Source organism: Pelobates fuscus, chromosome 6, assembly GCF_036172605.1.
Source record: "Pelobates fuscus isolate aPelFus1 chromosome 6, aPelFus1.pri, whole genome shotgun sequence".
NCBI lineage: Eukaryota > Metazoa > Chordata > Amphibia > Anura > Pelobatidae > Pelobates > Pelobates fuscus.
Window position 1 is genome coordinate 276432692 of NC_086322.1, and position 21706 is coordinate 276454397.

At 40.6% G+C, this 21706-nt stretch overlaps 1 protein-coding gene across 3 annotated transcripts in view; it reads right to left on the minus strand.

Annotated features, from left to right (window-relative positions):
• Positions 1 to 21706, minus strand: part of KRT222 (keratin 222) — a 73503-nt gene that overhangs the window by 40295 nt on the left and 11502 nt on the right. For all 3 annotated transcript variants that reach the window (XM_063459192.1, XM_063459191.1, XM_063459190.1), the window contains exon 2: positions 8718 to 8975. In XM_063459192.1, coding sequence (XP_063315262.1) covers positions 8718 to 8963 — 246 coding nt within the window. In that variant the 5' untranslated portion in view covers positions 8964 to 8975. The remainder of the gene's footprint in view (positions 1 to 8717; positions 8976 to 21706) is intronic.

The window sequence follows — 21706 nt, forward strand, 5'->3', positions numbered from 1 at the left end:
GTGCAGCGTAGCAGGATCCTGTTGCAGGCGGCATGATTCCAGGGATAGCGGGAGGAGGAGTCAGCGGAGAAGATCAGGTTCACCTGGAGGGAGGCTCAGTGATCGGTGGAGGGGACCACCTCGTGAGGGCAGTCGCCCTGCGAGACGAAGCGTTGCTAAGGAGGATTGGGAGGAACGTAGGGAGGAAAGGCGGGTGAGGACGGTTCAAGACAGACTACCCAGATTTCCTTCTCCCTACAGGTCTCGGAGCAATACCCCTACGGTCTCGAGGCGAGTCCAGGCGGATGGGAGTCGGCGACAACGGGATTCTCCGGTGCCTGAAAAGGTGGACGGAAGGACGGCGCCTCTGCAGCCAGCTGCGGCCAGAGGTTCGAGTGGTGAGTTCCCACACACACGACACCCAGGACAGTTGTTAAATGATTTAAGAACATTTTTAGATTCTTGGTCTGGGACGGAGGGGTCGCCTGCGCAATTCGGGAAGGTGTGGGCGCGAGAGAGTAGTCGGGACATGGCGGCGGGGCTCGGGGGGACACGGTTGTCCGCGCCCGGCGGAGGTGAGTCAGGAGCGGGGTCTGAGTTGTCTGGGTTGGAAGGAGGGGGCGAGGAGCGTGTGGTGGGTGATGTCCCGGATGCGGCGCGGCAGAATGTGCACGTGTCCTTCGCGGGCCCCCTCGGATGTCATTTGAAAGTGGAAGTGAAAGAGAAGATATGGAAAGGTGAGTTTGTGGAGATATTTTCCCTCCTTCCCCTAGAGGAGTTCTTAGACTTGAAGGAGGAGGATAAGAAGGATGCCAAAAAGGAGGAGGAAGAAAAAAGGCGGAGGTATCGCAAGATACCTAAGACCTTTGGGAATTGGTTGAGGGCCTTCTGCATTCTAGCTAGTGTAATCGGGGAGAAGGCTCCAGGGCGTTGCTCAGAACTATTTTGTTATTTGGATGGGATAGGAGATGCGTACCGAACCTACGGAGGTTTGGCTTGGTGGAGGTACGACGAACAATTTCGTCAACGGCTGGCAGCGAATGCGAGCATGCGATGGGACCAAATGGACCTACCATTATGGATGCGCCTTATGATGGCCCAGAAGACGGCGCCCTTTCCCGGGGCAGCCGGCGCGGCCTCAGGGGCCGGGTCGGCTGGGCAAAAGAAAGGTTTCTGTTGGATGTTCAACGAGGGACATTGCAAATGGGGTAATACTTGCAGGTTCCGGCACGAATGTTCAGGCTGCGGGGGAACCCACGGTGTCAACCGTTGCTTTAAAAAGGGTAAGTCTGGCGGGGGAGGTGGGCCCGCAGGGGCGGCGGCTACCGCAGCTTCCGTTGGGAGTGTCTCCGGTGAAAATAGACGTGATGTTGCCTTGGCTAAGGCGATACGTTAACAGGGAAGATGCTGTTTTCTTGTGGCGGGGTTTTCGGGAGGGGTTCTTTATTCCCTACGTAGTTAGGGGACCTGGTACGTTATGTGGGAATCTCAAGTCAGTTCGGGAGCACCCGGAGGTAGTGCGGGAAAAGCTAGGTAAGGAAGTACAACTGGGGAGGATGGCGGGACCGTTCTCGTCACCGCCATTGCCCGATTTGTGAATATCCCCTCTGAGCGTGGTCCCCAAGAAAGAGGCAGGCAAATTCAGGTTGATTCATCATTTATCGTACCCGAAAGGAGCTTCGGTGAATGATGACATCGACACGGCCCTTAGCTCCGTCTCTTATACGTCATTTGACAAGGCAGTCGAGTTGGTTCGGAGGCTGGGGCATGGTGCGCTGATGGCAAAGGTAGATGTGGAAGCAGCATTTCGACTGCTCCCGATACACCCGGACTGCCATCATCTGCTCGGTTGCTGTTTTGAGGGGGAATTTTTCGTTGACCTGTGCCTGCCTATGGGGTGTTCGATCTCATGCGCCTATTTCGAGAGGTTTAGTACCTTCTTGGAGTGGGTTGTGCGGACGGAGTCGGCAGGGGGCGCGGTGGTGCATTACCTCGACGACTTTCTTTGCGTGGGCCCGCGGGACTCGGATCGTTGTAAACAGATATTGGACGTGTTTCAATGGGTGGCGCACAAAGTAGGGGTTCCCCTGGCGGAGGACAAGACGGTAGGGCCTACGACGTGCCTTAGTTTTTTGGGTTTAGAAATTGACTCCGGTAAATGGGAATGCAGGCTACCGGGGGACAAATTATCACGGCTACGCGAGCTGGTGGCAACGGTAGGGAGGGCCAAGAAGGTGACACTACGTGGGCTCCAATCGCTGGTGGGGAGCCTTAATTTCGCGTGCCGGGTCATACCCATGGGGAGGGTTTTCTGTAGGCGCCTTGCGCAAGCTACGAGCTGCCGTCGCATTACATCAGGGTTTCGGCGGATATGAAGGCGGATTTAATGGTGTGGGACCGGTTCTTGCAGGCTTTTAATGGGACGGTGATTTTTCGAGAGCCGGCGGCATCAGGGGAGGTTGTTGGTCTATACACCGACGCTTCTGGTAGCATAGGCTTTGGGGCTTACCTGGGGGGTCACTGGTGCGCCGAGCCATGGCCTGAGGCCTGGAGGCAGAGCTCGCTGATTAAAAACCTGGCGTTTCTGGAGCTATTCCCGGTGGTGGTAGCGGTGAGTTTGTGGGGACAGGTGTTGTCCAACAAGCATATTGTATTTCACTCAGATAACATGGTGGTAGTACAGGCGATCAATAGTTTGTCGGCGTCGTCTCCCCCTGTTTGTGTTTGCTGCGGCGTTTTGTCCTTCTCTGTATGTCTTTCAATTTGGTGTTTAGGGCTAGGCACATCCCTGGTATGTTGAATGTGGTAGCTGATGCGCTTTCTCGTTTTCAGTGGGAACGATTTCGGGAAGCGGCGCCGGAAGCTATGGCGCAGGGGCAGGCTTGCCCTGGCGAGATGTGGCAGCTCGGGACCGCATGCTTGGGGAGTGTATAAAGAATTCTCTGGCGCCGAGCACTTGGTCGGGCTACGTCAAGGTTTGGAAAGAATGGGACGAGGCGGTACAGCAGGTAGGGGGTGACAGTTCGCAGGGGCAGAGGGTGGACGTGCTGTTGTGGGTACTGTGTCGCTTGTTTGCTAAACAGGCGTCACCGGCCGTGATAGATAGGTGCATGTCTGCCATGGCGTTTTTGTTCAAGTTCAACGGGTGGGAGGACATTACGAAGAATTTTCTAATACGCCAGGCTTTGAAGGGTTTTAAGAGAGGTAAGAAGCTCGCGGACCTGAGGCGGCCAGTGTCGTTTTCGGTCTTGCAAAACCTGTTAGGGGTGTTGATCGATCTGTGTAATTCCCCTTCCGAAGTAGCACTATTTTCTGGCGCGTTTGTCTGGGCGTTTTTTGGTGCTTTTCGCATTAGTGAGCTGGTGAGTGCCAACAAGTTGGGGAACGGCGGTTTGATGTTCGAGGACGTGGTCATAGGTAGTGATCGGGTGCAGATATGGCTGCGCCGGTCTAAAACGGACGTTTACGTTAAGGGATGTGCGGTGGTGCTGTATGAGTTGCCAGGATCAGGGGCTTGCCCGGTGGCTTGCGGCACAAGGTACTGTGAGGTTCGGCCGGAAGGGAAGGGTTGTTTCTTTTTACACGCCGATGGCTCGGCGTTGTCACGATTTCAGTTTCTGCGGGTCTTTAGGATGGGATTGCAGAAGATGGGCCTGGAACCGAGTCAATTTGGGACGCACTCTTTTCGCATTGGGGCAGCGACGGAGGCTGCGCGTTTAGGTTTGGGGGACGAGAGGATCAAACAAATAGGGAGGTGGGAATCCGTGCGATTCCGCTCGTATGTAAGGCCGGATAAGTTGGTGTAATTGCTTGGGTGCAAGAATTTGGGATGGGGACGTTGCCTTTTTTCTGCCACTAATTTTGTCTCTTTTCAGGTTTGGAAGTTTGGTTGCTGGGCAACTCGTATGTGTACTGGGCGGAGAAGAGAGCCGCAGTTCGCAGAAGCGGATCACAGCTGGGCTTTCCATTGGAACGAGTGACTCTATATTGGTTTGGTTTTAGGGGCGCTAGTTGGCAGAGTTTATGTAGTTTCTTGTTTCGAAAAGTGGTTGGTGGGTCGGTCGGTCGGATGTAGTGTTGGTTCACGGAGGGGGGAACGACTTAGGTGGGATTCCCCAAAGGGAGTTGGTGAGGAGGATGAAAAGGGATGTGGATCGGCTGAGGGAGCTGGTTCCTGGCGTGGTGGTGGTGTGGTCCGAGATGGTTCCGCGCTTTGCGTGGAGACACGCCAGGGATCCGGCTGCAATAGCTCGATCAAGGGGTAAAATTAATAAGATGATGGCAGTTTTTATCAGACGTTCTGGGGGCATAGTGGTGCGGCACAGGGAGTTGGAGGGCATGTTGCCTGGGTATTTTAGGAGGGACGGGGTACACCTGTCAGACGTGGGGAATGATTTGTTGAACCTTGGCTTCCACGAAGGTATTGAGCAGGCCCTGTTTAGGTGTGGTGGGGGTCGCACATGCGCTTAAGGAGGTCAAGCCATGTGCTGTGGCGGAACAGGGCATAGTAAAAATTGGAATTTGGCGTGGAGTTTGAACTGGACAGGCCGAGGTGTAGGCCTGATGGAATTAAGGACTGGTTGGTTCTAGCTCTTCGGTGGCGACGAACCTGGGGGTGTAGGGGTGTCTGAGGTACACCCCTACAGTTATCAATATGATGTGGGGCCTCTTTGGTAGGCCGTGTTTCAAGTTAATTGTTATTTGGTTATATATTGTTCAATTGGTAGGGTCATTGTCAGGGGTACTGTGTGGGGGGTATAGTAATTTAATGTATAGTTGGACAATGACCCTAAATTATGTTAATTATGCTAATTTATGATAATTTAATTAATCATTTAATTAATAAAAGCTGTGGACTTTATACTCCAACAGAATTAACTGTGTCCGTGTCTTATTTAGTATAAGGTTATAGTGCATGACGAATAACGTCTGTGCAAAGGTTTATATAAAGTTTTAGCACATGCCGAATAACGTCTGTGCAAATGTCATGAAGCCCATGGAACAACGCAGTAAGAGGAGTGGGCCTTGACAGAGCCAGGGAGTGGGCAGGTGCTAGTGTTTGGGGGTTGGATTAGTTTAATGGTGCTTGGGGGCGGAGACAGGGAGTATAAAGAGCAGCCATTTTAGAATAGGGGCCATTTTAACCAGAGCCTCTCTTACCTGTAAATTGTCCCACCCACCCTCCCTAGGTTTAGCAGTTCCGTTTAAGTCACAGCGGCGGAACAGGGCATAGTAAAAATTGGAATTTGGCGTGGAGTTTGAACTGGACAGGCCGAGGTGTAGGCCTGATGGAATTAAGGACTGGTTGGTTCTAGCTCTTCGGTGGCGACGAACCTGGGGGTGTAGGGGTGTCTGAGGTACACCCCTACAGTTATCAATATGATGTGGGGCCTCTTTGGTAGGCCGTGTTTCAAGTTAATTGTTATTTGGTTATATATTGTTCAATTGGTAGGGTCATTGTCAGGGGTACTGTGTGGGGGGTATAGTAATTTAATGTATAGTTGGACAATGACCCTAAATTATGTTAATTATGCTAATTTATGATAATTTAATTAATAATTTAATTAATAAAAGCTGTGGACTTTATACTCCAACAGAATTAACTGTGTCCGTGTCTTATTTAGTATAAGGTTATAGTGCATGACGAATAACGTCTGTGCAAAGGTTTATATAAAGTTTTAGCACATGCCGAATAACGTCTGTGCAAATGTCATGAATTTAGCTCCACTGAGCTAACGAAACCAGGAAGGAGCAGGACCGGTTGTCTGATTGACAGCCAGGGGGGTGTAACAAGGTTAATGTCTAAAAGTGCCAATTTCTATTGAAATCTGCACTTTTTGTAGAAATAAAAATAAAAAGGGGAAACACTCTTCACACATAAAGCACTTCAACAAGCGAAAGTGCTTTATGTGTCCAGAGTGTCCATTTAAGCAGTTTTTTTAAAAAAAAACTGAGACAAGATACAAATTAAGTCACACTAAGTTACAGTATATATACTTCAAGAGGGAAATGCAGGAATTGGCAGGAATTCAAAGTGCTTTGCAGAGCTAAGGCCCAAAATGCTTGGATCACCAATATGCAGGTTGTGGGGCCTAATCTTGGCCAGAACGTGGACCTACTGTACGTGTCCTGGACTGCCCAAAATTGCCTGACATTATACTCAGTACACTCAGAAGCAGCACCTAATACCATTTTATGAACAGCTGCTAACCAGGACTGTAACTCCCACAAATAAACATCCAGGTGCTGCATGAGATTAGTGAGGGTTACAGTGCTTTCCTTGCAGTAAATCCCTCAACTTAACCCTTCACTACACTTCACTTCACAATTCACATTAACCCCTACTCTATCATCAAACATCAACCCTAGCACAACACTATCACTAAACATTAACGCTTGAAGATGTCATTTTTCCATAATACACTGCTCACCGTTAGGCATCCTCTCTCTCTCTTTAGCACAATGTGTCATAGCTGTTTAGTGAACCAATTATTCAGAACAGCGACACCTCCTCTTTAATTGATATTTACAGCAAATGCCAATAATTTGTAATGATCTATAATTCAATTTTTATAGTTGTTGGCTATTATTGACTTACCTTGTTTGGCATCATAATAATTATATCAGAAAATCATTAAAAGATAGGCCATAAATTATGAACTGGATCTGGCATACTCACATTCATATTTTGTGATTTATCTTTTAGGTGTGACCTGGGAATGTACACATAATCAGAGCAAGATTTGCCTTTAAGCAAAGAATGCATTAATTAAGGAGTGCCTGGTAATATTTTCAATATACAAGGTAAGAAATTCAGAGTTCTGATTCTTCACGTCTTACGTTTTTTAAAAGTTTTTTTCATTTTTATTGACGTTTCTATACATTCTCCACGTTAATCTTTAGACTTGCACTTACATACAGACTATTTGACTTGGGGATATGTTTCAGTCTAAACTGCAATTCACAGAAAATTAGGGCCAATCAGGTGATCAAAAGAATTCTAAAACTCTAAATGTACCCGATACACAAACACACCGAAACGCACAATGGCTGAGCATGTTCATTTCAGTTTGTGTTTCTGTTTTTTGCCCATGATGGCAAAAAAGAGATGGTTGATGAGAAAAAAAGGGGTGCAGTAAAAAAAAGTATTTTTTTAATTTTTTTTATTACTTCTCTATTGGTTAATTTTTATTATTTGATCTGTGAAACAAATGGTTGGAAAATGCTTATTTCAGTATGGTGCAAAATATATACATCTACTTTCACATGCTTTTGGTTTGCCTGATTTGGTACCTAAATCGGGTTTTTGGTTCCAAAATTCTGCCAAGCGAGCTGACATAAGGCCTAAATTTTGGTGTCCCAAAAAGATTCTATGAAAATATTTTCTCGCCCTTTACAGGTCTACAGACCATACATATAATTATTATTATTATTATTTATAAAGCACCAACAAATTCCGCAGCTCTGTTCAATAGGTGAACTAACAGGCAAGTATTTCTAAAATGACGCACAGGAACATAGTTACATAGCTGGAAAGAGACATGCGTCCATTAAGTTCAGTCTGTCTCACATTTAATTTTTACTGTTGATACAAAAGAAGCCGAAAAACCCAGTCTGAAGCGCTTCAGGACATTTGGAAGGGAAGAACACACTAAGCACCATAATCACTTCATCCCTCTACAGTTCTACTGTAAGTGATCAAACCTGGGTGCCAGTCTGCACCCGCATCTTCTGCAACTGTTTTTCTCCAGCAGAAGAATCCCAAATCCCAAACAAGGCTATACAGGACTGCAATTATTGACTGAGAGCATCCGCTGTGCTTTATTCAGCAGAGACATCCAAGACAAGATGAGGTGCATATGGTGGTGAAAACTTACTAAAATGGGTTAACTGTAGTTAACTGTAGCAGGCTGTAGTGATTATGGTGCTTGACATGTCCCTTTAGAGGAACACTATAGGGTCAGGAACACAAACATGTAATACTGAAACAAGGAAAAAAGATACCCAGGTGTCTAAAGTAAGTGCTGGAGTTGAAAAATGGGATCTTCCAAATTAGTTAGTAATATGAATGTAAAGAGTCATTTAGCAAATTTAGCTTAATAGGTGGTCAAATACCCGAATTGGGTAGTAAATCTAGCCTTAAATGGCACACCTCAAAATGTCTTAGTCAATTCTATTCAAGTGAATTAGTCACTAGAAAGCTAAAGATTCTATTTTGTGATGTATTCCTGACCCTTTAGTGTTAAAAACATTGTCTAGCCCTCCTAGCCCCCTCCCTGCCCATTACTAAATACAGTAATCTCTTACTTTTCTTTATTCCAGTCTACAGGTGCTGGCTTACTCCTGATCTGCCTCCTTGACTGACATCATAAGTGATCATCTCAGCCAATCACAATGTTCTCCCATAGGAAGGAATACTTTGGATTGGCTGAGATGGTCAATTCTGATGATCTCAGCCAATGAGACAGAGCCAAATTGAATCAATGCATCTCTGTGAGGAAAGTTCAGTGCAGCACTGCCCCATAAAGCACCTCTATTAGCCATCTGAGGAGTGGTTAGTAAAGGTGTCCCTAGGCTGTAATGTAAACACTGCCTTTTCTCTGCAAAAGGCCTGCAGGGACTTATTATACTCCCCAGAACTACTACATTAAGCTGTAGTTGTTCTGGTGACTATAGTGATGTGAGCCACCATAATCCACAATTTTGTAGTGAATGTTAAAATACTGAATGCAACTTACAGCATGTAGCAGGTTATGAACCTCTTCCAATTTCTCCTTCCACTGGGATATGTCTGGAGGGGCTGATTGTAAATGCTCGTCAATCTGCTTTTGTAGTACAATGTTTGACTCTTCCAATTCATTACAGTGCTTTATAAATTCCGCCAGTCTCTCATTAAGGTGTTTCATTGTGGCTTTATGATCGGAATACTCTCCTTCAAATTCCGAAAACATTGTTTTGTCCATTGTTAAATTCTTCGCATCCATAACCTAGGTAACCTGTAACATTTCCAGAGAATACAAAAAGTGGTTACAATGCTCTGTAGGATTACTTGATTATTATGATGCAAAATAGAACAAAAAAAGGTTGCGCCTAAAATATACAGTAAAACATATAAGAGTGTATATAATAAATAATATAAAATAATACAATTTAATATTAAATATTAAATGAAATATAAATGGATAATTGGCAATAGTCCAAAGCACTTATCATAAGTCCATAATGGTAGATGCCGTGTATAAGAACAGGGATCCTGAGGCGTAAAATGGGATGTGTCTTCACAAAGGTGTCCTTGAAATCCAGTGAAGTAATATGTGAAGAAAAAAACAAGAGGAACTCCAATGGCACAGTATATAGATGAATAAAATGGTAAATAAAATAAAAGTAGTCTTACTCACACTTTTCAGAGCTAGAACCTAGCTCTGATATAACGCACGTGAAGTGGAATAATCCCCACTCAAGGATATGCGGAGTAATATTGATTGGCGAGTATCTGGCTCAGATTCAACGTCCAAGTTGGTATTATTCGACCCAGGGAGATAAAATAAAGTATATAGTGCTCTCTGTATAGTAATTAAAAGGTATAAAAAGAGAATAAATATACTACTCACAGTATATAGAGCAGGCTTGTACTGCTCAATGTAGGCGCTTGGGTGGTATCATCCCCACCTAAGGATTCTTTAGGCTTCTCGTCAGGTAGATAGTATATGTATAGTCCGGTGAAAAAGAAATCAAAATGGCTATAAAATGTTTATGCCAAAGTATTTTCTTTATTGTAAAGTAATAAAATTATAAAATTATAAAATTTTAACATTTTAATTTTATTACTTTACAATAAAGAAAATACTTTGGCATAAAACATTTTATAGCCATTTTGATTTATTTTTCACCGGACTATACATAAACTATCTACCTGACGAGAAGCCTAAAGAATCCTTAGGTGGGGATGATACCACCCAAGCGCCTACATTGAGCAGTACAAGCCTGCTCTATATACTGTGAGTAGTATATTTATTCTCTTTTTATACCTTTTAATTACTATACAGAGAGCACTATATACTTTATTTTATCTCCCTGGGTCGAATAATACCAACTTGGACGTTGAATCTGAGCCAGATACTCGCCAATCAATATTACTCCGCATATCCTTGAGTGGGGATTATTCCACTTCACGTGCGTTATATCAGAGCTAGGTTCTAGCTCTGAAAAGTGTGAGTAAGACTACTTTTATTTTATTTACCATTTTATTCATCTATATACTGTGCCATTGGAGTTCCTCTTGTTTTTTTCTTCACATATTACTTCACTGGATTTCAAGGACACCTTTGTGAAGACACACCCCATTTTACGCCTCAGGATCCCTGTTCTTATACACGGCATCTACCATTATGGACTTATGATAAGTGCTTTGGACTATTGCCAATTATCCATTTATATTTCATTTAATATTTAATATTAAATTGTATTATTTTATATTATTTTTTATATACACTCTTATATGTTTTACTGTATATTTTAGGCGCAACCTTTTTTTGTTCTATTTTGCATCATTTCTTATCATTAGGGGATTATATGGGACTCCCCTTTAAGGATTGCAGCCTTACTATTATTTTCTTGTGTGGCAATCTAGCGCTGATTTTTTCTCTTTCCATTTTACTTGATTATTATGCCATCTTTATAAATAGTATACATATAGACTGTCTGTCTGTCGGTCATGGATATAGTAGTCACATTTCTAGTTTTCAATCTTTCAAAGACATTACTCTCTCAGGTGCATGTCAACAGGAGGTTACCGGCATAGCCAGTCACTAAGAAGCAGCTAATGGTTTCCATTATTGTCTTAGGCAGTCGATAACCTAAATTTATAGACTGGTTTCTGATTGGTTAATAAACATGTCCCTATTGTATAATGGCTGTCGCTAACCCTCAAGATACCAGCCTGCATGTTGCAAAAAAAATTTAAACAGCTAAATTTTGTGTGTGGAGGGGGGTCTGAGTGTGGCTGGCTGTTTTTGTGTGGTGTCTGAGTGTGTCGGGGAAGGAGGTTGGTTGTGTTTGGGGAAGTTTTTAATATGCCTCCACCGCTTACCTTTTGACAGGAGGCGGTGTTATCTGTGGTGGTCCAGTTAAGGGAATTCTGGGGAGCTGGATACCTGGTGGTCTGGTGGGGTCCTCAATGAAAATAATCATGGTTGCGGGAGGATTTGCTCATAAATCTTTGCCTTGCCAGTCAGATCCAGATGTTGAGGTGTGACTTAGTTCCGGTTTAGGTGTATGAAGTGTTCTTTTAAGATTTGCACAGTGTAAATCTCATCTTTATATAAAGTTCCTGGCTAATGTGGTTATTCCAGCAAGGTAGTTTAGTTGAGACATTTTGCATTTATTGGCATGCAATAAAAGCACCTTTATTGATTAATGCAATCAATCAGATAAATCAGAATTTTAATTTATTATTTGTATTACTGCCAGTACATACCTCCAACATCAGCATTTTGTACAGCGACGGGAGGCCTGACCAGTGACACAAATCACTTCACATGTACTGTCCAAAGGGAGCAGATCTACTTGGAAAGTAGGCAAGTCCATCCAAAGAGTAGGAAGGTCAACTTGGTGTTATGATGCACTTATGCTTTCAATTTCTGGGGAAAGTTCCCCAATGCTTTCAAAAGTGGAAAGTGAGGGTCAAAGTCAGGATGGCGAGACAGAACCCTGAAATAGGGAATATCCCGCCAAATTCCAGACAGTAGGGAGGCCTGTCAGTAGCTGCTAGCAAATTTTAAAGATGTTGGGTGCTGGCCCTTGACTTCTTGGCCACTTAAGATATAGTCATGATAGACATAGTTGGCAGACATAGGTTTCTTTAAAAAAAAAAAAAAAAAAATTAATTATTCTTATCATGTCAATAAATCCAGAGGAGGGTGCATAGCCTTATCTGCTTCTATGGAACAGCCTTCACTGTGTCATACCTAATCCGCGTGCAGGACATCCCCGACGATCCTGAGTTCTCTCCTCTGATTCTGCGATCCCCATGCCGGACACAATGATGTCAGACGCCATTCCAACGTCAGCAATGATGCAGAACCCTCTGCCTTTTCCTCCTTTTATCCTAGTCGCGACCCACCTGTAGTGTGGGCGCACTGCCAGAACCTTGCTCACACAAAGCAGATCACGTTCGTTTTGGCACACAACTTGATACAACCAATAATAGGCCATAGGAGACTTTATTAAGGCCTTGCAACCTCTCTTCATTGCCATGTTGTGGTTATTGCCAGCCTGAGAATGTGTTTCTATTTTCTTGGTATTTCTGGTAACTGACTTGTCTTTGTTTTATTGTTTATTCTGTATTCTGAGGTCCCTGACTCTTGGCTCATCGTTTCTATGTCTGTCTCCAACCCTGACCTTGGCCTATATCTGACTATTCTCTATACCTTTTATTATACAGTGGTACCTCGGTTTACAAATATAATGTGTTCTTCAGGACGTTTCTTATTGCGAAAAATTTGTAAACCGAAACGCGGTTTCCCATAGGAATGCATTGAAAACCAATTAATCCGTTCTGGAGGTCAGAAAAAAGTCAAAATGAGCTGGCATGGAAACCAACCCACAACGCAGTATACACAGTAAAAGGCATGCAGACGACGAAGCTTAGCTCTCTACCTTTCCACAGCTTGAGAAATGCACTAAAAACGTTACAAAAAGTCCCAAACCTCAACGCCACGTGCTACCCACAGACGCCACGTGCTACCTGGAGAAACTTGCTTCATATTGCGAAAAAAAATGTGTAAACAGAGGCATTATTTTCAATGGATTTTCATTTATGACCTGAAAATTATGTTAACCGAAGCATTTGTAAACCGAGGTCCCACTGTATTTGTTGTTAAGTATGGCCTCTCTAAGGCCCAGTAATATGTCTTTATTGTGTATAAGGTTATACTTGCCTCACTGTTTGGTCGTCTGTAACTGATTATTACTATGCTGATACACTAAACATTTGTTACGTACTATTCAATCACACAAAACACTAATTACACGGGATTATTATACATTTTTCGCTTTGAGACACCACTCACATATTAGAATTAAATTGTTTAATCTGTGTTCCTTGGTAAAGTAAATACATTAGCCAAATTCAATATGACTAATTGGTTGCATAATTAGTTCCAATGTCTGTTCATTAATTGTTTGTATTCACCATAGTAAACTCTCTTTGAAGTTTAAAGTACATGTTCTTAGACCAGGTATGTTCCGGATGCATACACCATGTTCTCTAGAACAAATTACTTATGTCAGGTGAGATGTATTACTAAAGAAGCTATCGCTTATATTAAAAGGCTAATTTAAAAAAATGTTGTTCTCCTGTGCTTGATAATCTGAATGTAAACAGTCTGAATGGATTTAATTAAATACTTAAAAAATACTTTAAAAAAATATTTTTTTAAATAAAAACTTTTCATGCATCAAATAGTAGTATAACATACTTTTTTGTACAAATTAGCAAGGTTCATTATATTATTATACCAGGGAATTAAAAAACAAACAAACATATTTTTCCATGTAAACGACTATATTTTTGCGTGGGAGCTGCAGCAGACATCTGCACTTACCACCAATGGAGCTCCAGAGACATGCCACACCATAAAAGGAGCAGCCATATTAAGGTATTCTCCACCTCAGTTAGGTCTTGCTTTCTGATTTATATATTTATGGGGAAGAAAATGGGGATCAGGGAGCAGAGGGAATATTACTGGGATGTCCCAGCATGCCCTCACACCACCTGCTGTATTGTATGAGCTGCAGTCTCCTCGCATGCCCTATAGAGCCATTAACTTAACAGAGTACTGTAGCACAGGAGAGGCATGAGAATCAAAAATGTGTTGTTCTCCTCAGAAGTCACCTCTAAAATATCAAAGTTGTTCTATTTGATGTTTCAAATATTGTTTTCTTAATTTTGGGATAAAAAAATAGGGGTTGTCTTGTACACGGAAAAATACGGTATATATCTGACTATTCTCTATACCTTTTGTTATGTTTGCTAAGTATGGCCTCTCTAAGGCCCAGTAATATGTCTTTATTGTGAATAAGATTAAACTTGCCTCACTGTTAGCGAGTTAGGTCATCTGTCACTGATTATTACTGATTATTACTATGCTGATACACTAAACATTTGTTATATACTATTCAATCACACAAAACACCAATTACACGGGATTATTATTAAAGGAACATTATAGTCACCAAAATTACTTTTGCTAAATAAAGCAGTTTTAGTGTATAGATCATTCCCCTGCAATTTCACTGCTCAATTCACTGTCATTTAGGAGTTATATCACTTTGTTTCTGTTTATGCAGCCCTAGCCACACCTCCCCTGGCTATGATTGACAGAGCCTGCATGAAAAAAACAACTGGTTTCACTTTCTAACAGATGTAATTTACTTTAAATAATTGTATCTCAATCTCTAAATTGAACTTTAATCACATACAGGAGGCTCTTGCAGGGTCTAGCAATCTATTAACATAGCAGAGGATAAGAAAATCTTAATTAAACAGAACTTGCAATAAAGAAAGCCTAAATAGGGTTCTCTTTACAGGAAGTGTTTATGGAAGGCTGTGTAAGTCACATGCAGGGAGGTGTGACTAGGGTTCATAAACAAAGGGATTTAACTCCTAAATGGCAGAGGATTGAGCAGTGAGGCTGCAGGGGCATGTTATATACACCACAACTGCTTCATTAAGCTAAAGTTGTTCAGGTGACTATAGTGTCCCTTTAATTTTGCACTTTGAGATACCACTCACATATCAGAATTACAATTGTTTACTCTATGTTTACTCTATTAAACACAGCCAAATTTAATATGAGTAATCGGTTGCATCATTAGTTCCAGTATCTGTTCATTATTAATTTGTATTCACCATGTAGTAGTTGAAAGTACATGTTCTTAGACCAGGTTTGTTCCGGAGGCATACACAATGTTCTCTAGAACAAATTAGTCATGTTGAATTATTTATGTCAGGTGAGATGTATTACTAAAGAAGCTATTGCTTATATTAAAAGGCTAAGTTTAAGAATTTGTGTTCTCCTGTGCTTGATAATATGAATGTAAACAGTCTGAATGGATTTAATTAAATTACTTTTCATGTATAAAATAGTAGTATAACATACTTTTTTGTACAAATTAGCAAGGTTCATGGGGGGTACGGACAGTCGAACAAAGGGAATGAAAAGCGTATGACAAGCGTTCACTCTGCTACACCGCTATTATAACTTTGTATATTCCTAATTGCTTAATTTTTCTAACAAAAAAAGTGCAGCTACTCATATGACATTTAATGTTCTTTTTCTTTGTATGCATATCTGCACAACAAAAATAAAAATAAAAATGTAAAAAAAGAAAGAAAGAAATATTTACACTACACATGTTTGATTTTGTGATTTTGTGAAGTAATATAAATATTTAATTGACATAAAGATGATTTAAGCAAGATTTAAGATTTTTGTTTTTTAAATGAGATAAGCGGTGTGATCCCAGAAGTGTGTTTTGGAAACAATTCTTACAAATCTTGAAGGTGTCTCCTGGGTAACCCACCGAAAAAGAGTAGCCAGTTAACATAAAAATTAGCAGGATTATTCATTACAGTGTAAATAAAATTAATCCAAAGTGACTTTCACTTTTTAGCCAAAAATACCCATAATGAAAATATAGATGACTTAACAAGGACAAATAGTGTTAGGAACACAAATGTCTATTCCTAACGATAGTGTTCTAGCCAACCCATTTATGTTGCTGCTCTCCCATCCCGTAAGCTTTAAAAAAAAGAGTTTACTCACCCTTTCTCCGTCGCTGCGGTGCTCTCTCTGTAGCTGGCCCCACCTCCTTGGCTGAAATAATCAGTTTTGATAATCTCAGCCAATCCAATGGTTTCCCATAGGAAAGCATTGGGAGGCTAGTGTGCATGCACAGACCATCTGATCCAAATAGCCAAGTTTTGCTCTTTCATTGGAAGCATCTCTAGTGACTGTCAGGCTGTCAAACCCTGGGCTTTTTTAAGTTTGAACAGCATCATCCTTGAATTTGCTATCAAATAAAATAATAAATATATCATTACTGGGTCTAGCATTAACCGTTGTGCTTTATAAGCGAGTTCAGGTAGCAAAATAAATCTCTGTTTTTCTAAATAGAAGCGTATTTTGCTGGTCAGGCAATTCTACAAAACTGCGCATAACTTTATTTTCTGCTCTTTTAAAACTATTCTAGCTGCTTCAGCAGCTGATAAACATAAATGATAGGAAACAATGCCTTAGGCCCTAAAAATTATCTTTCACACAGAAAGCTTACTAAAACAGAATACTACACAGGAATCAGCAGAGCCCCAAAGGGTTTAAAAAAAAAAAACAAGCGTCTTGTATTAACGAATTAGACCTTTGGTGTAACTGTTTCTGAATCAAATATATATATATATACGTCAGCATTTAAAAAAAAAAAAAAAGCATCCAGATTGAAGATATTTCTTTTTTTTTTTTATTTATTTAAATAGACAAGCCGTTTCTTGTTTTCAAATCATATCACTATCACACTACTGATTGGGGCCTTGTCCAACTGCTAAACATTGATGTCATTTTGCCTTTTTAGATATGTAGCCTCTTAAAAAAGACATTTTGATTTTTGATTGCACGTGTGCCTCTAAGAGAATCTCTCATATTACAGAGTTTGTGTTAATCTGTAAATGTTATTTATATATTGTGCAAAAAGACTCTTTAGATTGTACTAGCTAACTGTTTCTATTATTGTCCGTAACAGCAAAAGAAAAAAAAAAAAGATCAGGTATTACTGACAAAAAAACAAATATTTAAAAAAAATAAATGAATAGAAAGAGTTGATGTCTCGGCTCTCGCACACATTGCGCACAGTGGTTCTGCATGCAATGGCTTCAGGATCAGGTTGCAATGGATGCTGGGAAGGGAGCTTAACACTGAATTACTCAATCTAAACGTGTGTTTAGAAAACAACTGTTATTTAAATTGGACTGTGTTGTTATTTTATTCATAAAGCACCAACATATTTATCTTTAATATTTATTACGGAGCCCTTTTAATCAGCGCCACAATGTGCCCTGGTTGGTCCAATGAACATGGTTTCATGGGTAGTCATAGGGGAACCATTAGGAGAAAGACATGTTTGGGTGTCCAGCAAAGCACCATATCTCCCAACATTGGGAAGTGTGAAATCGTGATGGGTGGTCCGGCCTTCTAGGGGGTGTTGCCAGCAATTCACAGCACTGGTGACACCCATAATGGGGCACACTTAGGAAGTGGGCATCCCCGTTTACTGAAGGGGGATTTTCAGCCTGACAGCCTCATGGTCAGCCCCAACCTACAGGACCTATAGAAGCACTGTCTGAATGGTCCTAGAGCCCGGGCGTCTAATGACGCACTTGCGCAAAGCTGCCCTAGGACAATTCCCCTGTGTCCCTGGATGCGAGACACCAGGGAGCTAAGGCCTCAATTTTATATTTTTTGATAAGCTTAAGGAATTACTTAATATTTTGAAAAATATTTTTATATTTTGATATATATTTATATGTTTTTTTATATTTTGAAAAAATAAATCATTTTAAATGTCTACCAAAAAAGATTAAATAATTTGAGATGCTAATCCAACAGTCTTAAATCGAGACATTTGGGAGCCATAGAACACAATTGGCCATGTCGGACATCTCAACAAGATTATAAGAAAATCCTGCTCTGTATATAATATTTTGTCTGATATAAAACATTGCCCGTTTTAAAGCATGTAATTCTATTAGTCTCAGCCTCACACTGCAATTACCTATAATTGGATAGACATCAGAGCAATGCTCACATATTATAAACGATAGATGTCTCTCATTGCCATGACTATAGATGCAAAAGTTCTAAATGGACTGTATTGAATAAAATGTGAACCGAACACAGCTTTTTTAATAGACAAAATACAAAAGTATACGGTGAAAAAATAATCTGCACTCTGGTGCTACAATCACCCTAGTGGGCCACAATAAACCACTAGAAAGAACACGATTAGTAAAATAGAGAATGGTGGTGAGAGCACTCAAATTGAAAGACAGATAAAAAATCAGATAATATTACCCACTTGTATGATACACTAAAAGGGAGAGAAAACACAACATAGGGTAATAACGTCAGATTAAAATAAACTTAGAACAAAGGAGGCAAATTGCACTCACAAACAGGGGGCCAATTAGAAGCTGGCCCAAGCTACACGCCTTGAACAGAAGAAATCTCCCAGAGACTGGAACAGGGACGAATTGTAGAGGGTGTCTTCCCAGGGTAAGTGCAACACACAGGAACGCAGGTTTTAGATTGCACACCAAATTTAATATAAATTACAAACAAAATAAACAAAATAATATAAACCGGAAAGTCCCATAAAACTTGCAGTAAATGTCCCAAAAACGTCCTCCGGGTCCACCTTACGCGTTTCGGCACAAAGCCTTCATCAGAGGTGCTATCTTCTGTTCTGTCACATAGTCCTTTATAAGTCCTATTCTTGGCGCCGTTTTCGCCGGTCATCTGCATTTCTCTTCCGGGTTCCGGCGTCAGGACGTCCTGCGTCATCACGTCCTGACGCTGCTGCTGGTTTCGGCGAGAAGGACGTGTAGGAAACGTCCTCCATTAAAATCAATACAATTACAACTAAAACATCCCTCAATTTATAAAAAAAGTCCCTCAAACTTCAAAATAATGCAGGGGGGGGGGAAGAGAAAGGGACATATATACAAAAAATTATTACATACAGCTTACGTTAAAAATGAATGTAATATATATATTACTAATGAATAAAACTATATCCCTAAAAATGAAATAAAATCCAAATCACATGGGGAGAATAAAACAAAGGTAGAGTTAGTGCAAATTGGGTACAAATATATAAAACACATTAATATGTTTATGGACCATGGTCCCCCAAAGGATACTCAGATGTATTTGTTAATTTCAAAATCGATATTTAACCCATTGGGAACCATGGTCTCCATTTCAAACATCCATTTCATCTCAGCATATCCTAAATTATACTCTTTGTCTCCCCCTCTCCAATGTGCTGTGATAATATCAATTCCCATAAACTCAATACCTCTTGGGTCCCCATTGTGTACCTCAGCAAAGTGTTTTGATACATTATGATTTAAAAATTTGCGTTTTATATTGTATATATGTTCTCTAATCCTGGTTTTAAGGTTACGTATGGTCTTGCCAATATATTGGTAACCACATTGGCACGTAAGCAAATAAATTACTCCCTTACTCGAGCAATTTATAAACGTATTTATTTTATATTCTTTTTTCGTAACTAGTGAGGTAAACTGAGAGATTTTTCTATTTTTATTTGTTCTAAAACTACAGCCTTGACATGTACCACAATAATGAAAACCTTTACTCCCCTTTAAAAATGATTTGTTTTCTGCTTTTTCTTTATCTAAAAAACTGCTTGTTAATAACTGCTTAAAATTGTTAGCCCCTCTAAAAATAAATTTTGGTTTAAAACCTAAAAACGGAACTGCATCTGAATCTTCTTTTAAAACATACCAGTGTTTTCTAACTATTTTTTGTAAAATTCCATTATTTGAGCTAAAATTAAAAATAAAAGGGATCACCTCATTCTGATATTGTCTTTCATTAGGATCTTTTTTCTCTTTATATTTTAGTAGAGGCTGTCTGTCTCTTTCCGCAATTTCTCTTTCAATGGTGTCTAAATCCTCTTTAATGTACCCTTTCTCAATAAATTTTGTCTTTAAGATTTTGGCCTGGTTAAAAAATTTTCCTCTTCTTCTGTGCAATTTCTCTTGAGTCGCAAAAACTGGCCTTTCGGAATATTAGTTAACCAAGGTTTAAAATGGCAACTTTTTAAATCTATAAAACTGTTAACGTCCACACTCTTAAAAAATGTTTTACTTTTAATCTTGTTATTCTCGATGTAAATTAAAAGATCTAAAAAGTTGACACTTTTCCTACTGATTTCATGTGATAGGTTAATATTAAAGGAATTACAGTTAAGAGTGAGGATAAAATTCTCTAGGGATTCCCTATTCCCTTTCCAAATTATAAAAATGTCGTCAATATACCTTTTATAGAGGACCAGATTTGCCCCGTGTTCTGATTGGGAATAGATATTGTGTTCTTCCCAAAAAGACATAAAGAGATTTGCATAACTCGGGGCAAATCTGGTCCCCATTGCTGTTCCTAAAATCTGTAGGTAAAACTTGCCTTCAAACCAGAAAAAGTTGTTATTTAAAATGAAATAAATACATTTAATTAAAAAATCCACTTGAATACTGTCCATTTCTCCTGATTTTTCGAGATAAAATTTCACTGCCTCACAACCTTTTTTATGATCTATAATTGTATATAGACTCTTAACGTCGCACGTTGCCATGATAAAATCTTCCTCCCAAATAAAATCATCTAAAATTTGGAGGAGGCTCATGGTGTCTTTTAGGTAAGCTGGACATCCTATTACTTTTTTTTGGAGGAAACGATCTATATATTGGGATAAAGGGGATAAGAGGGACCCTATCCCCGATACAATCGGTCTCCCTGGGGGATTTTCAGTGTCTTTATGCACCTTAGGTAATATATAGATCACAGGGATTCTAGGGTATTTAATATTTAAAAACTCATACTCCTTTTTGGTTAGGATCCCTGTTTCTACGCCTTCATCTAAAAGTTCTTTATATTTTAATTGAATATCCGGAAGGGGGTTATGTTTTAATTCTTTGTATGTTTTCTCATCCTCAAGCTGTCTATTGATTTCTTGTAAATAGCTCTTTTTATCCCATACGACCACCCCCCCTCCCTTATCCGCTGGTTTGATAACGATTGATTTATCTGTTTTTAGATCTTTCATTGCTAATTTCTCTTTTTTTGTTAAATTATGCATTATTTTGAAGTTTGAGGGACTTTTTTTTATAAATTGAGGGATGTTTTAGTTGTAATTGTATTGATTTTAATGGAGGACGTTTCCTACACGTCCTTCTCGCCGAAACCAGCAGCAGCGTCAGGACGTGATGACGCAGGACGTCCTGACGCCGGAACCCGGAAGAGAAATGCAGATGACCGGCGAAAACGGCGCCAAGAATAGGACTTATAAAGGACTATGTGACAGAACAGAAGATAGCACCTCTGATGAAGGCTTTGTGCCGAAACGCGTAAGGTGGACCCGGAGGACGTTTTTGGGACATTTACTGCAAGTTTTATGGGACTTTCCGGTTTATATTATTTTGTTTATTTTGTTTGTAATTTATATTAAATTTGGTGTGCAATCTAAAACCTGCGTTCCTGTGTGTTGCACTTACCCTGGGAAGACACCCTCTACAATTCGTCCCTGTTCCAGTCTCTGGGAGATTTCTTCTGTTCAAGGCGTGTAGCTTGGGCCAGCTTCTAATTGGCCCCCTGTTTGTGAGTGCAATTTGCCTCCTTTGTTCTAAGTTTATTTTAATCTGACGTTATTACCCTATGTTGTGTTTTCTCTCCCTTTTAGTGTATCATACAAGTGGGTAATATTATCTGATTTTTTATCTGTCTTTCAATTTGAGTGCTCTCACCACCATTCTCTATTTTACAGCTTTTTTAATGCATCGATAATTAAAATGGTAAAATACCAATCCTAGCACCCCTCACTATCAACACTAATGCCTTATGATGGCAAGATGATCACTTTTTAGTGATGACAG